Genomic DNA, 15,717 nt, shown 5'->3' with positions numbered 1-15,717 from the left:
CCTGAACGTGCATAAAAAGGCAATGCTAAATCGAGGTGGGAACAATCGGTGACATGTTACAGATTTTTAAAAAGGTTTGGCGAGCCACAACAATAACTTTAGCTGTACTGCTCTGTGCGTGGTCACATGAATCCAGAACAATTTGGTCTTGCCAGCACACCCGGCATGAAGTTAAGTTACTCTACCATAAAGCTGGGACAGGCCTTCCATGGACGAATCTCCATGGTTGCCCACAGACAGAGTGGTGATATAGTTGGCATTACTGAGCCTTGGCTTTAATAAACCAACACAAGCATCTATTCCAACTAAGCCAATAAAGACATCAATTCCACACAAACCAACACAGGTGTCAATTCTAAACAAACCAACACAGGCATCTATTCCAACCAAACCAAAACAGACATCAATTCATAACAAACCAACAAAGGTATTGAGTCCAAACAAACCAACAAAGGCATTGATTCAAAACAAACCAACAGAGATATTGTTGATAGTTGATGCCCGTGTTGGTTTGGTTGGAATCAATGGAATCACAAACCACATCACTTTAATGCTAATAAGAGTTTGTGGAGGTGTACAGGTAGTTATATAGGTTGACTGGCAGTACTATAAATATAGCATATGGTCAAAATTCATGTTTGAGACAGCGATGTGCTCTTGGTTTAGCACAGTGCAGGGCACCTCAGTGACTGAGCTAACACCCAGGCCTTGGGTACTTTATACTGGCTTGCAACTGAAAACAGTACTTATCCTTCTGCAGGATTAGACTTCTTTTAAATCCACATTCAATTCAGTTGAATTCAGTTTTATTTGTATAGACGTTTTTACTAAGGACCAATGACTCAAAGCACTTTACAGACATGCTGGGTCCAGGCCCCCAAGAGCAAGCCAAGGGCAACAATGGCCAGGGAAAACTCTCTGGAGGAAATGGAAAGAAACCCATGGGTGGATCCTGACTGGGGTGGGGTGGGGGGAAGAGGCCATTCACTCCTGGCAGACACTGGGCAGACAAATTAAAGTGGTGACAGAGGATGAAGAGATTTAGGTTAAAGCAATGGGCAGTGCATAGTAAAGTCACATTTGGTCAACTGTTCAATTTTCAACTACCTTGAACTTTAATCAGTTAAATTCAATTTTGAAGTTGTAATTAGTTTCAACACTCATGCTCCATTTTTTACACTGCAAAAATTTGTGCTGCTGATATTAAGTTAAAACCTGTTCCATTGTAACATTCAGCTTCTTGTTTAAACATCTCAAGATTTCTCCTGCAACGTCCAAGTTACTTACAGTGCTTACTAAGACTACCAGCCAGATCCACTGTCAGCTCAATGTTTGACAGATTTATTTTCAAGGGAAATAGTACAAGAATAAGCGAAGACCGTTTTCAAAATGTAATTCAGAAGTCTTTGGAAAGTATTCAGTCTAGTCTCTGCTTATGCCTGAGGTATAGGACTGTCATGGTTTTTCCACAGCTCAACCTGATAGATCCCTTTGTTGAAGAATACATTTTGTGTGAAAGCTGTTTGCAGATTTATTCCATTGAGTTTTGCAACCCTCTGATGATAAGCATTCAGCAGGTGGTAAGCATATCTCACAATTACTCCCCTTTTCTCACCAAGAAGTAACATGATGCATTTTTTTTTTAAATGGAGTGTCTGTGTTATGTTACAGTATAGCCTAATACAGGAAGCATAATATAGTGCTCCCTGGTGAAAACATTCAAATTCATGAGTAGAAAAATGTACCCATAAAATGGCAGAACAGTTTGTTGGCAAATGATCAACACTCATTATAATTACATCATGTAATGTATAATTGCATCAACCTGTTCAGTAGTGAAATATGTAATGCCCTTAAGTAAAGTGTGCACATGTTTGAGAAAGCGATGAAAATCAAGCAGTGCTAGGCAAGTTCAGATAGGAAAACGAAATTACTGAAGATGAACAGTAGAATTGGCGCTTATGAATTTTGGTGTGTCCGCTGAATTATTTATCTACCAACTACAGTACCACGCTTGTCAGCAGCAGCATAGGGGCAATTTATTTAACTGTTCTACCACAGACCAAAAAAACATTGTTACTAATGTACTGATAGTGTTGATTAATACTTATGGGCAGAGGGCTAACATTCCAGCATGCTGGGGGTACCAGTAGCAGAGCAAATGCCAACACAGTTAAGCCAAGCCTGAGCCATAAATTGCACACTCCAGAGTGTAAAAACAGATGCTCTGGGGTCAAGATAATTCAATTAAGTTCACAGTGTGCCTTCCATGTCTGTTCTGAGGAAGTAACACACTTCTGGATTTAATCTTATATTACATATCCCGGTACAGTCCACTATATCAATTATCTGCACAGCGACCATTCAGAATCATTTGTTGAGAGGAGACCAAGATGCACTGTAAGACTTCCAATTAACACAGGCCCAACTTCAAAAGGGGAAAAGGTTTTTCTTCTGAGAAAACTTCTGACAGTACTGTTCAATGTCCAGGTGGTGGAGTAAGGTACTCAGTAGAATGGGGTATCTTCTTCATAACTGTTTTACAATCCCAGACCCAGAAAATGAAAGCAGGACACTCCCAAGCGTCTCGCTAGCTAAAGTGATTTTGAAGTGAAAATCAGAATGGCTGTCTAAGTATGTCAGAACGCTGCAACCGAAGTGCGGGTCTGGGCAGAAAGAATGCGCACATTGTCCTCCACCGTCGCACCCGTGGGGCCAAGGTCCACTGTACCTCCCAGCTACCCACTGGGGAACCTCCATTTCTTACGCAAACAAATGGCCCCCATGCATGCCAAAAAGCGAAAAGTAAGTCCTTCCACGCATTTACTCGTCGGACCCTTTCAAATACTTGCCATCACTCAAAAATGATATATTTGGTAATTATAGCATAAATCATGTTTTACACGCTCGGCGCCACACTCTCAGGCTCCCAATTTCACTACCCACACCTCTGTCTTCGTTTGGTTTTGTTACCCTACGATAGGCTAACGAATGTCCGTATGTCCACATTCCTTGAAGTCAATGGGCCTTCCAGACTGCAAGATTACAACATGTTGCGCACATAGAATTAATGTCATCTGGTAATCAGTTAACAACGGCTTTCATGCGACTGGGCTGATGGAATTTATAAACTGTTTTAAGAACATTGAGCGCCAACTTTGACCGGTTCCTGACATGGTTGAGGTGGTAAAAAATCTTTTTTTTTTTAAACGTCCCATCTCATGTCTCATTAAGGTTTTAAATTTTTATACAGGTTTACAGCCCACACATTGCGTTTAAGGCTATGGCAAATGGGGGATTGATGGCACACACATTTAGCCGAATTCCCCGGGGTCAACAATGCTTTGTGTCATACTGCCATGAAATGCAGAGCCAGGAAACACACAGAGCTTGGAGGGCGAGGGAGAAGAAGCAGCGGCGAGAAGCGGCTTTTTTTCTCTCTGAATTGTATGTTTCATTGTATGTATGTATATATGTACCACTTATTGTAAAGCGTCTTTGAGTTCTTGAAAAGCGCTATATAAAATACATTTATTATTATTATTATTATTACTGACGATTGAGTCTCAACACTTTCTGAAAAGCAAGGATGTTAAATTTAATTGTCTTTTTTTAGCATATACAGTAGACTACATTTAACGTTATCTTAATGGAACGAGGAGTCTGGTCTACATTCTAGCAGCAGCCAACCGAGTGACATCAAGCCTGTACGTGACATCAAGTTCGGACAGAATACCAGGATTCAATTAACGAACCAACCTCGAAGTAGCTAACACAGCTCAATTGTTTCATCTAAGTTATATTTTATTAGAATTGTGGAAAAAATGTACTTTAAATAAATGTGCTTGAGCTTCATATGAACTGAACTTCATGTTGGACCGATGTTCAAAGTTAGCTTATCTTTAAATCCAAAAAAGCCTACAATGCACACAATGCCATTTCACGGAGAAACATCACAACAAACCTGGCACACAATTCCAAGAACAAACGAACAGAGTAATGCGTCGTAAGTAAATAAATAAATAAATAAATAAATAAATAAATAAAACTTGCTAACTTCAACCTGCTACAACAATTCTTCCAGTACTGCAGTAGCCTACATGAGCTCTGAAGGCAAATACTACCTTAAGGCAATTTACTTCTATCCTCAGAAATAACACAACTGCAATATATAAATTAATAAATATGCGATGAACTTAAACGAAGATGCGCGATCAGGCTGGCACAGAGTGGATGGTAAAAAAAAAAAAAGACCCCGTAAGCGAGCGTGGTGATTAACCCACCACCCCATTCATCTGCCCCATATTTGCACGCGTGTGAGAAACTGAATGTACAGGAAACAACTTCAAACTGTACGAAGGGCGATCGAGGTGTGTATACCCAAGAGTATACAAATAAATAAGTCTGAGAAAGTTAAAAGGCATGTAGACGCCAGTAAGACCAACTATGAATAGACTGTTTCTATGCACCAAATTAGACCAGCGAAGTTATCTCCAGGCAAGTCGCAACCTCAGAGGTACACGTTTTGACCCAATAAACTTACAACGAAGGCTTTGGAAATTATTTCACACGGAAAAGTAGATCATAATGTTAGGCAATACTCTTCATAGGCTATATTGATTACTAGAATCAGATGGTAAAGTTGATCGGCAGCCATTCTGATCAGATTTAAGCAGCGTTATTTACACTTAACGCGTTGTGTGCCCGATACGAAAAAATAGGATATAGCTACATGCATTTTGTGAAGGCACAACTTCGTTGGAGTACAGACAGCCTATATTTTTTTTAAGAAATTGACACAATAACTGACTTTTTTTGCAGGAGACACCAAAATAGCATTCACTTAAATGCTGTCAAAAATGAAAAAATTACACTTCCGAGTAAATGTTCACTTACATTGATCAGATGCGAAGTTAAAATGAAAGAGATGAAAAGTCCCGTGACGGTGTGCAGAACTATCCTCGTCCCCATTTTCCCCCTGCCCAGCACAAGCTTCACACGCTGGGAAAAGGAAAACCAAAGTCTTTCACTTCGTGCCACTGGGTGACTTTATTTCGTGCACTTTTTACACTTTCTACTTATGCAAGGCCTCTCGTTTCTTCTCCCCACGCGCCGGCGGGGACTTCATCCACCTAATGCAGGTTTCCTTGCAATTTTTCTGTAAAAAAAAAATTAAAAAGGAAAAATAAATACTGTATGTAGAAAATAAATCCCCTTTCTTTCTATAGACCCTACTTTCCTCTCCACCCCAACAAGCAGGTCTGCATAGCCACCGAGAGTCGCTGAACTCCGATTCCACTGGGATAAGCGAGCCAAAGGCTGAGGTAAAAAGCGGAGTGGAATTCGCTGGTTACATCAAGGACCGCAGCGCCGATATATAGTCAGCCAGCTTCAGTTCTGATCCCTCTACGGGAGGAAACGCCACCAGGAGGTCACCATTTGCTGAAATATATTTAGACGAGCTCTGAGCGTAGTATTTGAACCATACGGCAGTTCAAGCCGATATTGCATGTATTGTAGCTGGCGCTCAGGGTACAATGTACACAGTAAAATGTTCACTGGTAAACTTTAATAGGGTACATTTGATCATTGTACTCATGTTAAACTCTGTTAGAGTAAAACTAACTCACAATTGTACTGTTGTAGCATGGACTAACAATTAGCTGGTTGAAAACTATAGCTGCCCCCAAATATATTTTTGATATCAACAGCAGTATCTGTGCAATCCACAACTAGAAAAACTCAACTTGTGAAGTAGTCTGAGCCTGTTGTAGGTCTACCAGGAAGGCAAATTGAAATTGAGCTCTATTACCCCAGAGTGTCTGCAAGTCAGTGAGTAAACAAGATAACTTACTTCCAATGCATACTTAGTTAGGTAAGATAAAAAATACTATTTTAAGCCCGAGATGCATTTTCTCCAAGCATTCAGAAGTGTAGCACTCCGCTCATGGGGGAGGTTGGGTCTACAGCATGTACATATTTGTCTCTGGGTTGGTCCATTTCTTATCTACATATTTTGAAGCAGAAAAATTCCTCTACTCACCTATGCAGAAAATAATGTCAAAGTTCCCTTCAATGTGTATTTACACAGGAACACTAGGTATTATATCAGTGTGGGTCAGAAGGCAGCTTGCCTTATACACAGCTCACCACGTTGCAAATCAAAGCCACCGGGCAACGAGTGTCTGTTTGGGCCCTGAGTCCCTCAGAGCTGCGGACAATCACCCAGTCAGGGCAGAATTAGCCCTGAGTAAGTTCATGGATTAGATAAGAACCACTATGTGGGTGACAAGCAAATGAGTTCCAGGCCCCATTCAGGGTAATGAAAAGAGACAAAGAAACCCATGGTGGCCTAATCAATTAATTCTTGAATTTTACAGCTCAGCTGCAGAATGTATATCAATGGATTAAACCTGGGGATTTCAACAGGGGGTCCAAGAAGGTACTGCAGGGGGTCTGCAATCGCACTCCCCCTCGGTCGCTTCCCCACCCACCCCACGGTTCGCAATCTTTATAACAGCTTTTTTTTTTTATTATACAACCCTATTTAACTAATAATGGTGGTCCCTGGGATGCCCATATGGGGGTCCTCATATCAAAACTGATGGAAAACCCCTGCATTAAGCAGTTTAACATTCCAAGCTCCAGTAGGCTCATTGCAAGAACAGGTCATGCATGCAGGACCTCCTAAGATTTACCTTTGAGACGCCAGTTAAAGTAAAATAATGTTATGTCTACCTGCAATATACACTGGAGAGATTCCAAATCATCATGGAGTAAAAGAAAGCATTGGCCCGGTCGCCCGTGACAACGTCTTAAAAACCTGTCCAATCGAAATTCTAATTTGTAATACACTGAACAAAAAAATAAATGCAACACTATTATTTTTGCAGCTATTTTTAATGTGTTTAAATAATACATCAAAGATCTGTTCTATGTGCACAAATATCTTATTTCTCTCAAATTCCGCCCACAATTTGTTTATATCACTGTTAGCTAGTGTTTCTCCTTTGTCAAGATAATCCATCTCCTGCACAGGTATGGCATATCAAGATGCTGATTAAAAGCCATGATCACTACACAGGTGTTCCTTATTATGGGGTCAATAAAAGGCCACCGTAAAATGTTGACTTTTTTTGTTCAACACCATGTCACAGATGCCTCAAGAGTTAAGAGATCATGCAATTGGCATGCTGACTGCAGGAATGCCATGTAGAACTGTTGCCAGAGTAATGGGTGTTCATTTCTCCACCATAAGCCAGCGTAATTTCAGAAATTTTGGAAGTTCGTCCGACAGGCCTCACAACCGCAGATCATGTAACCACACCAGCCCAGGACCACTACATCCGACGTCTTCACCTGCGAGATCGACTGAGGCCAGCCACATGGGCAGCTGATGAAACAGGTGGTTTACACAACCATAGAATTTCTGCACAAACTCAGAAATCGCCTCAGGGAAGCTCATCTGCATGCTCGACGTGAGTGGGCAAGAGCTCACCTTCGATGGCCACATCCATGCTCTCCCAGTTCTTCCATGGCCTGCATACTCACCAGACATGTCACCCATTGCGCACATTTGGGATGCTCTGGACCGGAGCATACAACAGCGTGTTCCAGTTCCCACCAATATCCAACAACTTCGTACAGCTATTGAAGAGGAGTGGGACAATATTCCACAGGCTACAATCAACAATTTGATCAATTCAATGCGAAGATGTGTTGCGTCGCATAAGGCAAATGGTGGTCACAAGATACCGATTGGTATTCTGTTCATTTCATGGTATCTTCTCTTTTGGGGAATCTGTGACTAACAAATGCATATCTGTATCCCCAATCACATGAAATCAATAGATAAGTGCTTAATGAATCTATTTCAGTTGACTGATTTACATTTATTATGTTTGAACTCAATAAAATCTTAAAAATTGATAAGTGTTGCATTTATATTTTTGTTCAGTATAGATCATTCATATAAAGAGCCAAGGAATCAAATGCTATGTCATTAAGTCAGTTCTATTCACCTGCGATTTTAAATTTTAAATGAGTTTTTGTTTTCCCTGAAAGAAGCACAGTTCTAAACTGCACACTAACAGCAGGATTTGGTATTTGTCTTTAGCAGACAATGTTGTGTTTAAGGGATATTTCTTTTGATACTATTTTCCCAATGAGGTTTTAAAATGCAATGGAGGATATTTTAGATATGTACAGATGCTTCTGGCAAACTAGCTGGCTTTACTATGGCTGGTATAGAAGCATTTGGGGGTTTGTGGTCTAAAGCAAGAAAATACATTTCAAATAAAAGTTGCTTGTCGGGTTGACACTATGTTTACAGAACACTATGTGTACACATGGACAGATACACTTTATATTGTTTATTCATAATTATACACATAAATATTATTTTAAATATTATATATTTATATAGGTTGCATACCCCTATTTAAGGTTTAATATAATTATTTGAAGAATAATCAGGTAATATACATACGTACACTCTATATGAAGACATAATGTCACTGTACAAGCTGTTTTTGAGTTACCTGTAGTGTATTTTCTTGTAGAAAATGAAGAGCTTGAATTCCCCTGTAGCCCTGCATAGCTACAGGGGCAATAGGAAAGTGGCTGAGCAAAAATGGGATTCATGGGAGAATAGCAATGACGGAAACCACTGCTAACCAATAGAACCATCAATGCTCGTCTCACATTTGCAAAGAAACATCTGGATGATCCCCAAGCCTTTTGGGATAATGTTCTTTGAATAGATAAGTCAACAGCGGAATGTTTTGGATCACACAGGTCCTATTATGTCTGGCCTAAAGCAAATAAAGCATTTCACAGTAAGACCATCACACCAACAGTCAAATGTGGTGATAGTGTGATGGTATGGGGATGCTTGCTGCCTGAGGAACTGGATGGCTTGCCATTTTTGAAGGGGCTATAAATTCTTCTCTCTACCTGAAAATTCTTAAGGAGAATCTACGGTAATCTGTTCATGAGCTGAAGCTGAAGCTTAATTGGGTTATGCAGTAAGACACAACACAAAAGCAATTCCACATTTGAGCGGCTGAAAAGAAACAAAATTAAAGTTTTTGAGTGGCCTAGTCAAAGTCCTGACTTGAATCTAATAGAGATGCTGTGGCACGATCTGAACCTCTCAACAACCTATTTGTCAGAATTAAAGCAGTTCTGCAAAGAAGAGTGGGCTAAAATTCATCCACAGCGATGTGGAAGACTGATATCAAGTTAAAGATAGCGTTTGGTTACAGTTATTGTTGCTAAAGGTGGTGTTAATAAGTTTGAGGGGGCAATTTTTCACATGGGTGATATACCTTTTTCATTAAATAAATGTAATCATAATTTTAAAAAAGTTTTTCATATATTTATTCAGGTTCTCTTTGTCTAATATTACATTTTGTCTAAAGATCTGAAACCATTTTGTGTGACAAATATGCAATAATAGAGGAAATCAAGAAGCGGGCAAAAAATATTTTCACGGCACTGTGAATACGTAAACTGTAATTTATTTTTTAAACAAAGGTTTGCTTCACTCTTAATTGCTGGATGTTTTCTTCAGAACAAAACTTAGCAATAAGACTTGCTTTATCTCAGAGGTTCAATAGGAAGGTTTTGCCTATGGAGAGAAATTGTTAACAATGGCTTATTTTTATATTTGTAACTGAAATTTCTTCTGTTAAGTTTTTACATTGATTACATTCAATTAAAAACAACAAAATAACATTTTGCTTGGTTTATGTTTATAATGCTTTGTGGTTAACACTGTTCAATGACAACTGTAAAATATTGTGTGTTTTTATTAATTTCAAAATCAACCCGCTGAAGTGCAGTCGGCCTACAACACTGTCAGATTATAACATTTATTTTCTTTTTGTTTTCATGGTCATCTAACTTTCTTTTTTAAGTACTTGGAGAGGAGTGAGAAACGTGTATCAATCAGCATGTGCAGTGACACAGTTTTACCTACAGAGCTGTTATCGTCTACATAATGTATGCCTCATGTTATTCTTGTACATTAGTGCCCCCTGCCTTTGGAGCAACGTCAGAAACAACATCGCGTTTCACAAACAGTATTAGCGTTCAGCACGTTAGTTCCTGCCACAATGGAAGGTGTATAATTTGAAACAAATACTGCATGAGTTACTTATGGCTACGTGTGTGTACCAATGAATATGTTTATACTTTCTCTTGAATTTGGACAATTAAACACATTGAACTGTTCAATACAGTGACTTTATTTCTGAACAAATCTCTGAATAAAAATCGGTCTTCATAAAGGGTAAGATACACCACAAACTTAATATATCAAGGATGCAGTCACATCACAGTATGCATGTGTATTCACCCATCTATTATCTAGGCCGGAGGTGGGGGAGGAGGAGGGGCGGCTGGAGCATGCATTGGGCTAGGGGCAGGAATACACCCTTGGCAGGTTGACCATCCATCGCAGGGAACTTTGCCCTGCTGTGAGGTGACAGTGCTATCGACTGCACCACTGCACTGCCCATGTATGCTTATGTATTGTGTTAATGTCATTGTTGTATTTGAATCTTAAAAAAACAACAGAGATAAATCAAGCTTTTGCCAACTTTTTAAGAAGAATACCTTTGTCGTGAAATATCTGTATATCCATGAGGGGGCCACAAAAAGTGAGAAAAATGTATGTTGTATGAACTAAACTCTTCGGGGCCTCATTCTGAGTTTGGCAAACCATCAGACAAGACAGTGCTGCAAAAGTGCAGATACTGCACTGAGGCACGGCTAGCCCCCCTCTAACCTAAGCGGTCCCTGCATCGCAGGCATAGGTCACTGTGAAAGTGGGACGCAAAGTCTGTGAAGGATTAGTTGGGCACACACAGTAGTACAAACGAGCCTCATTTACCAGAGTGTGTGGCTGATATGATTATATTTGCATCACACATGGGCTCTTTAGATCTGATATATCCCACACACACACACACACACATAAACATACACACATACAGTACATGTACACCAACAAACAAGCATTAAACATACGTTGTGTTAAAATACAATAATTTTAATGTAACATATGAATGTAAACACATTACCAGTTGTGCATATCTCTCATATTTTAAGTTCCATGAATGGCACTTTGCATAAAATCAATTTGTAGGGAATTACCATATAGTCAAGCTTTCACTTACATGTGAAATTCTCCCATTTAATTAGGTTTGGAGAATCGTCCAATGTTCAGTGGTTTTTGTTTGGATGAGAGGTTGCCAAAAATAAGGTCATGGGAACAAAAATGCCCAGTGTTGCCAGAGAAATTCTTTAAGAGAGAGAATTCCCATATGGTGCGGATTCTTTTGTACACTCGCATATGAATATTTTCAATGACCATTATTCTGGAGCTAGCAGATGTAATATAATACTGAACATTTGGTAATTACCATATCTATTAAGCATTATGAATTACAATGGATACGTGGCATTTTTTATTGGTTGCTTTCTAAGATACTATCAGAGGAGTTCCATTATTAGTAATAAAGCTTTTTAAATGTTTTGTGATTGTATTGTCTTGTAAATATGGTCAGATTTCTGTTACACAAGACAAACCTCATCTCTTGTGTTGATTAGTATTTTGTATCAGTACAACACTAAATAAGACATAAGTATATCACATGGAATAACAAGTTCAATTTCAACAAAAATAAAAAAAGAGTGCATTCTAACCATAATTAGCATCAGCATCAGACTGAACAAATTTGAATAGAGAACATATATTTGAGTAAAAACACACTCACCATTCAGATTTGTTAAGTCTGATGATAAGTTCCCATTTTTTTAACTGTTTTGTTGTGTTTCAATACATGGATTGTTATATATTGGTCCAGCGGAAAATGAAAAAAGAAGACAAATAACAACAAATAATAATTTAGGGGGGGAAACAAATCTGAATATAGAGAATGTTTTATGTTCTCTATTTGTCCTTTGCTCTGAAAACAATAGATGCAATGACCTGAAGCAAAAGAAGAGCTTCTGAAGCTGGCAGCAGTACAAAAATGTGCTACATTTATTACATTATTCATTTTATTTAATCCCGCTTAATCAAAAACTTGCCAAGACGCATTCTTTAACACCAACCAATGTAATTTGTGTCAGTCTTAGGAAATTCCCACTTAGGGTTCAATGAAAGATAATATATTGTGGTTCCCTTAAAAAGTCAGTAATGTCTGGCTTTTGTCAGGAAAAATGCTAGGTTAGCAGTTCAGTCACGGGTGGGAGTGCCTTTCGACTCTCACCCGTCAGGGAACTGCTTGGAGTTTTGGCTGAAAAAAGAGCTTGATAAGAGCTGTCATGCACTGCAGGACCTCCAGGATCACATGTAAGATTGTTGGCTTTCTCTGTCAGATGCAGTCCCATTGAGCATTTACAGGAACTGAGATGAGAAATCTGTGTGTGCCTTTCAACTGTACTTTGCGCAGCAGTGTAGTATAACGGGTAAGGAACTGGGCTTGTAACCTAAAGGTCATAGGTTCGATTCCAACTGTCGTTGTGCTCCTGATCAAGGTACTTGTATATAACATGCTTCAGTATATATCCAGCTGTATAAATGGATGAAAGGTAAATGCAGTTTTTTTTTTTTTTAAGTTGTAAGTGGATAAGCGTGTCTGCTAAATGCCTGTAATGTAATGTACTTTGGAAACTACCTAGTACACATAATAGGTCATATTCATAAAACCCCTCAGTGGAGGGTTTGGTGATCTAGGATCTGCTTTCCCTAGTACATCTCTAAAATGTTTTGAAAATATGGTCCAATCTTCCCAGAACATTCAACAGAAAGGTACAGCAGATCCGACTATCCGAAAGAGTTTACATTGCTGTCCATTCAAAAAGTAAAGAAAAGGACAATGGAAGATTGGTCTTGATTAAACATTTAGCAGTACCCCAATGTAATCTGAATGAAGCCTTGTTCCATAAACAGGGTTAGGCTTACAGCTAGGGTTAGAGTTTGGGTTAGGGTTACAGCTAGGGTTAGGGTTACAGCTAGGGTAAGGGTTAGGGTTTCAGCTAGGGTGAGGGTTAGTGTTACCCCCAATTTCATCTGAATGATACCTTGTTCCCAAAACAAAAACAATTATAGACCAAATACAAAAGTGCAAAAACAGTATCTCGCCTGAGATTTGAACCTGCAAGCTTTCAGTTTCTAAACTACAACTTTGCATGTTTGCCTTTTCAATATTCAAAATCAGGAAGATTGCACACTCTTCACGGTCATCTTTTTTCGATTGACTGTTTATCTTTTGAAGTCATTGATTTGCACCTCCTTAACAATTTGTTGTGTCTTCTATTTTATTTTATTTTTTTAAATGCCCTTTCAATATTGAAACAGACAGCCCAGTTCAGTGCATTAACCTAACGCTCCACCTCAAAGAGGTCAATAGAGTGGCTCTCCATTCATTTTTATAACGGCAACAAAGTGTGTCTCTTCTGGATGTGGTTTAAAAGACAGCTGCTTTGAATTAGGATATTTTCAGAGGCCAACCCTGGCTGTGCAGTAGCCACTGCTCTCGTGCATTCACTTCAAAAGAGGGTAAAGTGGCAGTAAGCGACTGTGAAAATAGTGTGTTATCAATGGGAATTCCGCGAATGTGAAGGATTGTTCGGTCTCTTTTGGTGGCCTGCACTTGCTCCAGTCTTGGCTGGCTTTTTTCAGATCAGCATTACAGAGTGAAATTGCCAGCAGATGAAAAAATCAGATATGGGGTGAAAACATCCTGTTAGGTTGGCTCTTGCCTGCTGTGTGAGATGGGGAATTGAAGGTGACGGTTTGGCAGTAATTTACAGGAATACCTATATTACTCACGTGGGGGTGGAGGGTGGGGGGATTTCTATTTGTTTTCACAAAATAAACATGCAAAATTTTGAATATATTGAAAATATGGGCTACTATTATTTGTGCCAGCTCTTGGCCTCAGATTGTCACATTTGAGTGTAAAGACTCAAATTTGCCACAGCTCCCTTGTTTATAATATAAACTGATGTTTAACATCTACTACAATGGTTCTTTTCTTTACAAGTTCTTCCATACTCGCCTTTGGTTTGAACAATATTTAGGCTCTGAAAATAACTAAAGGTTGGAATAGAAACACTCCAAATGTTAGGTTAGATAACTGTTTTCAGCCAGATAACTGAATGATAGAACTTCAGGCCCAGGAGTGACCTCTGACATGGCCTCATCTGTTATGGTTTCTGTAGTTATTGCTGATCTAGTCTGTAACTACACTAATACTGACATACAGACCTAAATACAGACACAAAACTATCAGCCTTTTATCATTTCCTTCTGCTCTCAACCAATATTGGCTATTTGAATACTTGGTGCTAGCCTATGGGGTAGCTAAAGAAGCCATTACCTTGTATATTCAAAAAATCAGGCCAAACACTGTGGTCAGATCACTCTGGTCTGCAACCTGGTCTGGGAAATTTGGACTCCAAAGAGGCAAAATATTGTCGGATGGCGTAAATTTACAGTTTAGTAACAGAGTAGATCAAAGTTGATTTAACCCTGGATTTTTTGCTGCGTACTGTGCCTTCCCTGTGGTGCTGCATCTGATTTCAACACTGATGTTTTCCATTTTGAGAGTTTGTCTGGCTGTCTGCCAAGTAGGCTACCAATAATGTACTGTACAGTCAACTTACAGTGCACAGTATCCATTTATACAGCAGCAAGATGTTTTGCTGTAGCGATTCCGATGAAGTACTGTAGGCTGTATGGATCCAGAGTGCAGTACCTCACTTTTCCACCCACAATTCAACCCTGCACCATAGTTACAATTAACAGACCCTCACGGTCCACAGCACAATGACCACATTATTGTTGTTCACCTCAAAAACAAATCACAGTAAGTCATAATATGTTGTGGCCTTGTCAGCAGTTTCCATTTGTCAGCAGTTCCTGTACCCTGGTTCTCTTGAATCCTTTTTTTAAATTATTTTTTACAGTGAAGGCCTCCATCTTGCTATCAAGGACCTGTATCACAGCATTTTCACTTGCCACCTAAATGATCCAGTGACCCACTTTTATCTCAGTGCTTAAGTCTTAAAAATGCTTAAAACAAACCTATGGTCAATCTGACCACTGAGTCTTGCAAACACTACGTATGGTTTGACTTCAGTAGCCTATGTTAGGCTACTTATTAAAACTCTGCTGTCAGAGAGAAAAGAAATTCTAAAATTAAATACTTCCTCCAGATCCAGGGCGAATTTTCAACAACACAGATAACCAAACCGACATACAGGGACAGAAGTGCCTGAATTACGTTGTCTGAGAACGAGTAGCGTTTTGTCGGCTGTCAAAATGTTACATTGGCACATAAAGAGAACGTTACCCGGAAGCTCGGCTAGGCTTCGCTTGTAGTGACGCTTGCTGCTCGTTCGCTTTGCGGGAACGCTTCTTTCCAGTCCAGTTATCTGTTTCCACCGCTTTGGCTGGCTCCCGACCCAGAACTGAGGGATCCTTCGAAGGCTTTGTACAGGCTGACTTCAAGACCACAATGGCGTGATTGAAGGACTCTCTCTGTGGCAAGTCTCTCAAAAAGGCCTTTATTTAGATGCAAAACGGCAGAGGCTATGCGGTCCAGATTAAAAGGCGCTCAGCAGTGACGCCGAATACTCGACCCGAAAAACATGAACACGTTTGTTATTCGTTAAGGGCGATCTGGGCTATACAACAAA

At 39.5% G+C, this 15,717-nt stretch overlaps 1 protein-coding gene across 1 annotated transcript in view; it reads right to left on the bottom strand.

The window, feature by feature from the left end:
* Nucleotides 1-5,352, bottom strand: part of LOC135234568 (basement membrane-specific heparan sulfate proteoglycan core protein-like) — a 145,333-nt gene extending 139,981 nt beyond the window's left edge. Inside the window, exon 1 of the mRNA XM_064299284.1 lies at nucleotides 4,897-5,352. Coding sequence (XP_064155354.1) covers nucleotides 4,897-4,971 — 75 coding nt within the window. The 5' untranslated portion in view covers nucleotides 4,972-5,352. The remainder of the gene's footprint in view (nucleotides 1-4,896) is intronic.
* Between the last annotated feature and the right edge of the window lie 10,365 nt (nucleotides 5,353-15,717).

Source organism: Anguilla rostrata, chromosome 11, assembly GCF_018555375.3.
Source record: "Anguilla rostrata isolate EN2019 chromosome 11, ASM1855537v3, whole genome shotgun sequence".
NCBI lineage: Eukaryota > Metazoa > Chordata > Actinopteri > Anguilliformes > Anguillidae > Anguilla > Anguilla rostrata.
The sequence above is the reverse complement of the archived record's forward strand: the minus strand, read 5'-3'. Positions and strand labels throughout refer to the sequence as shown.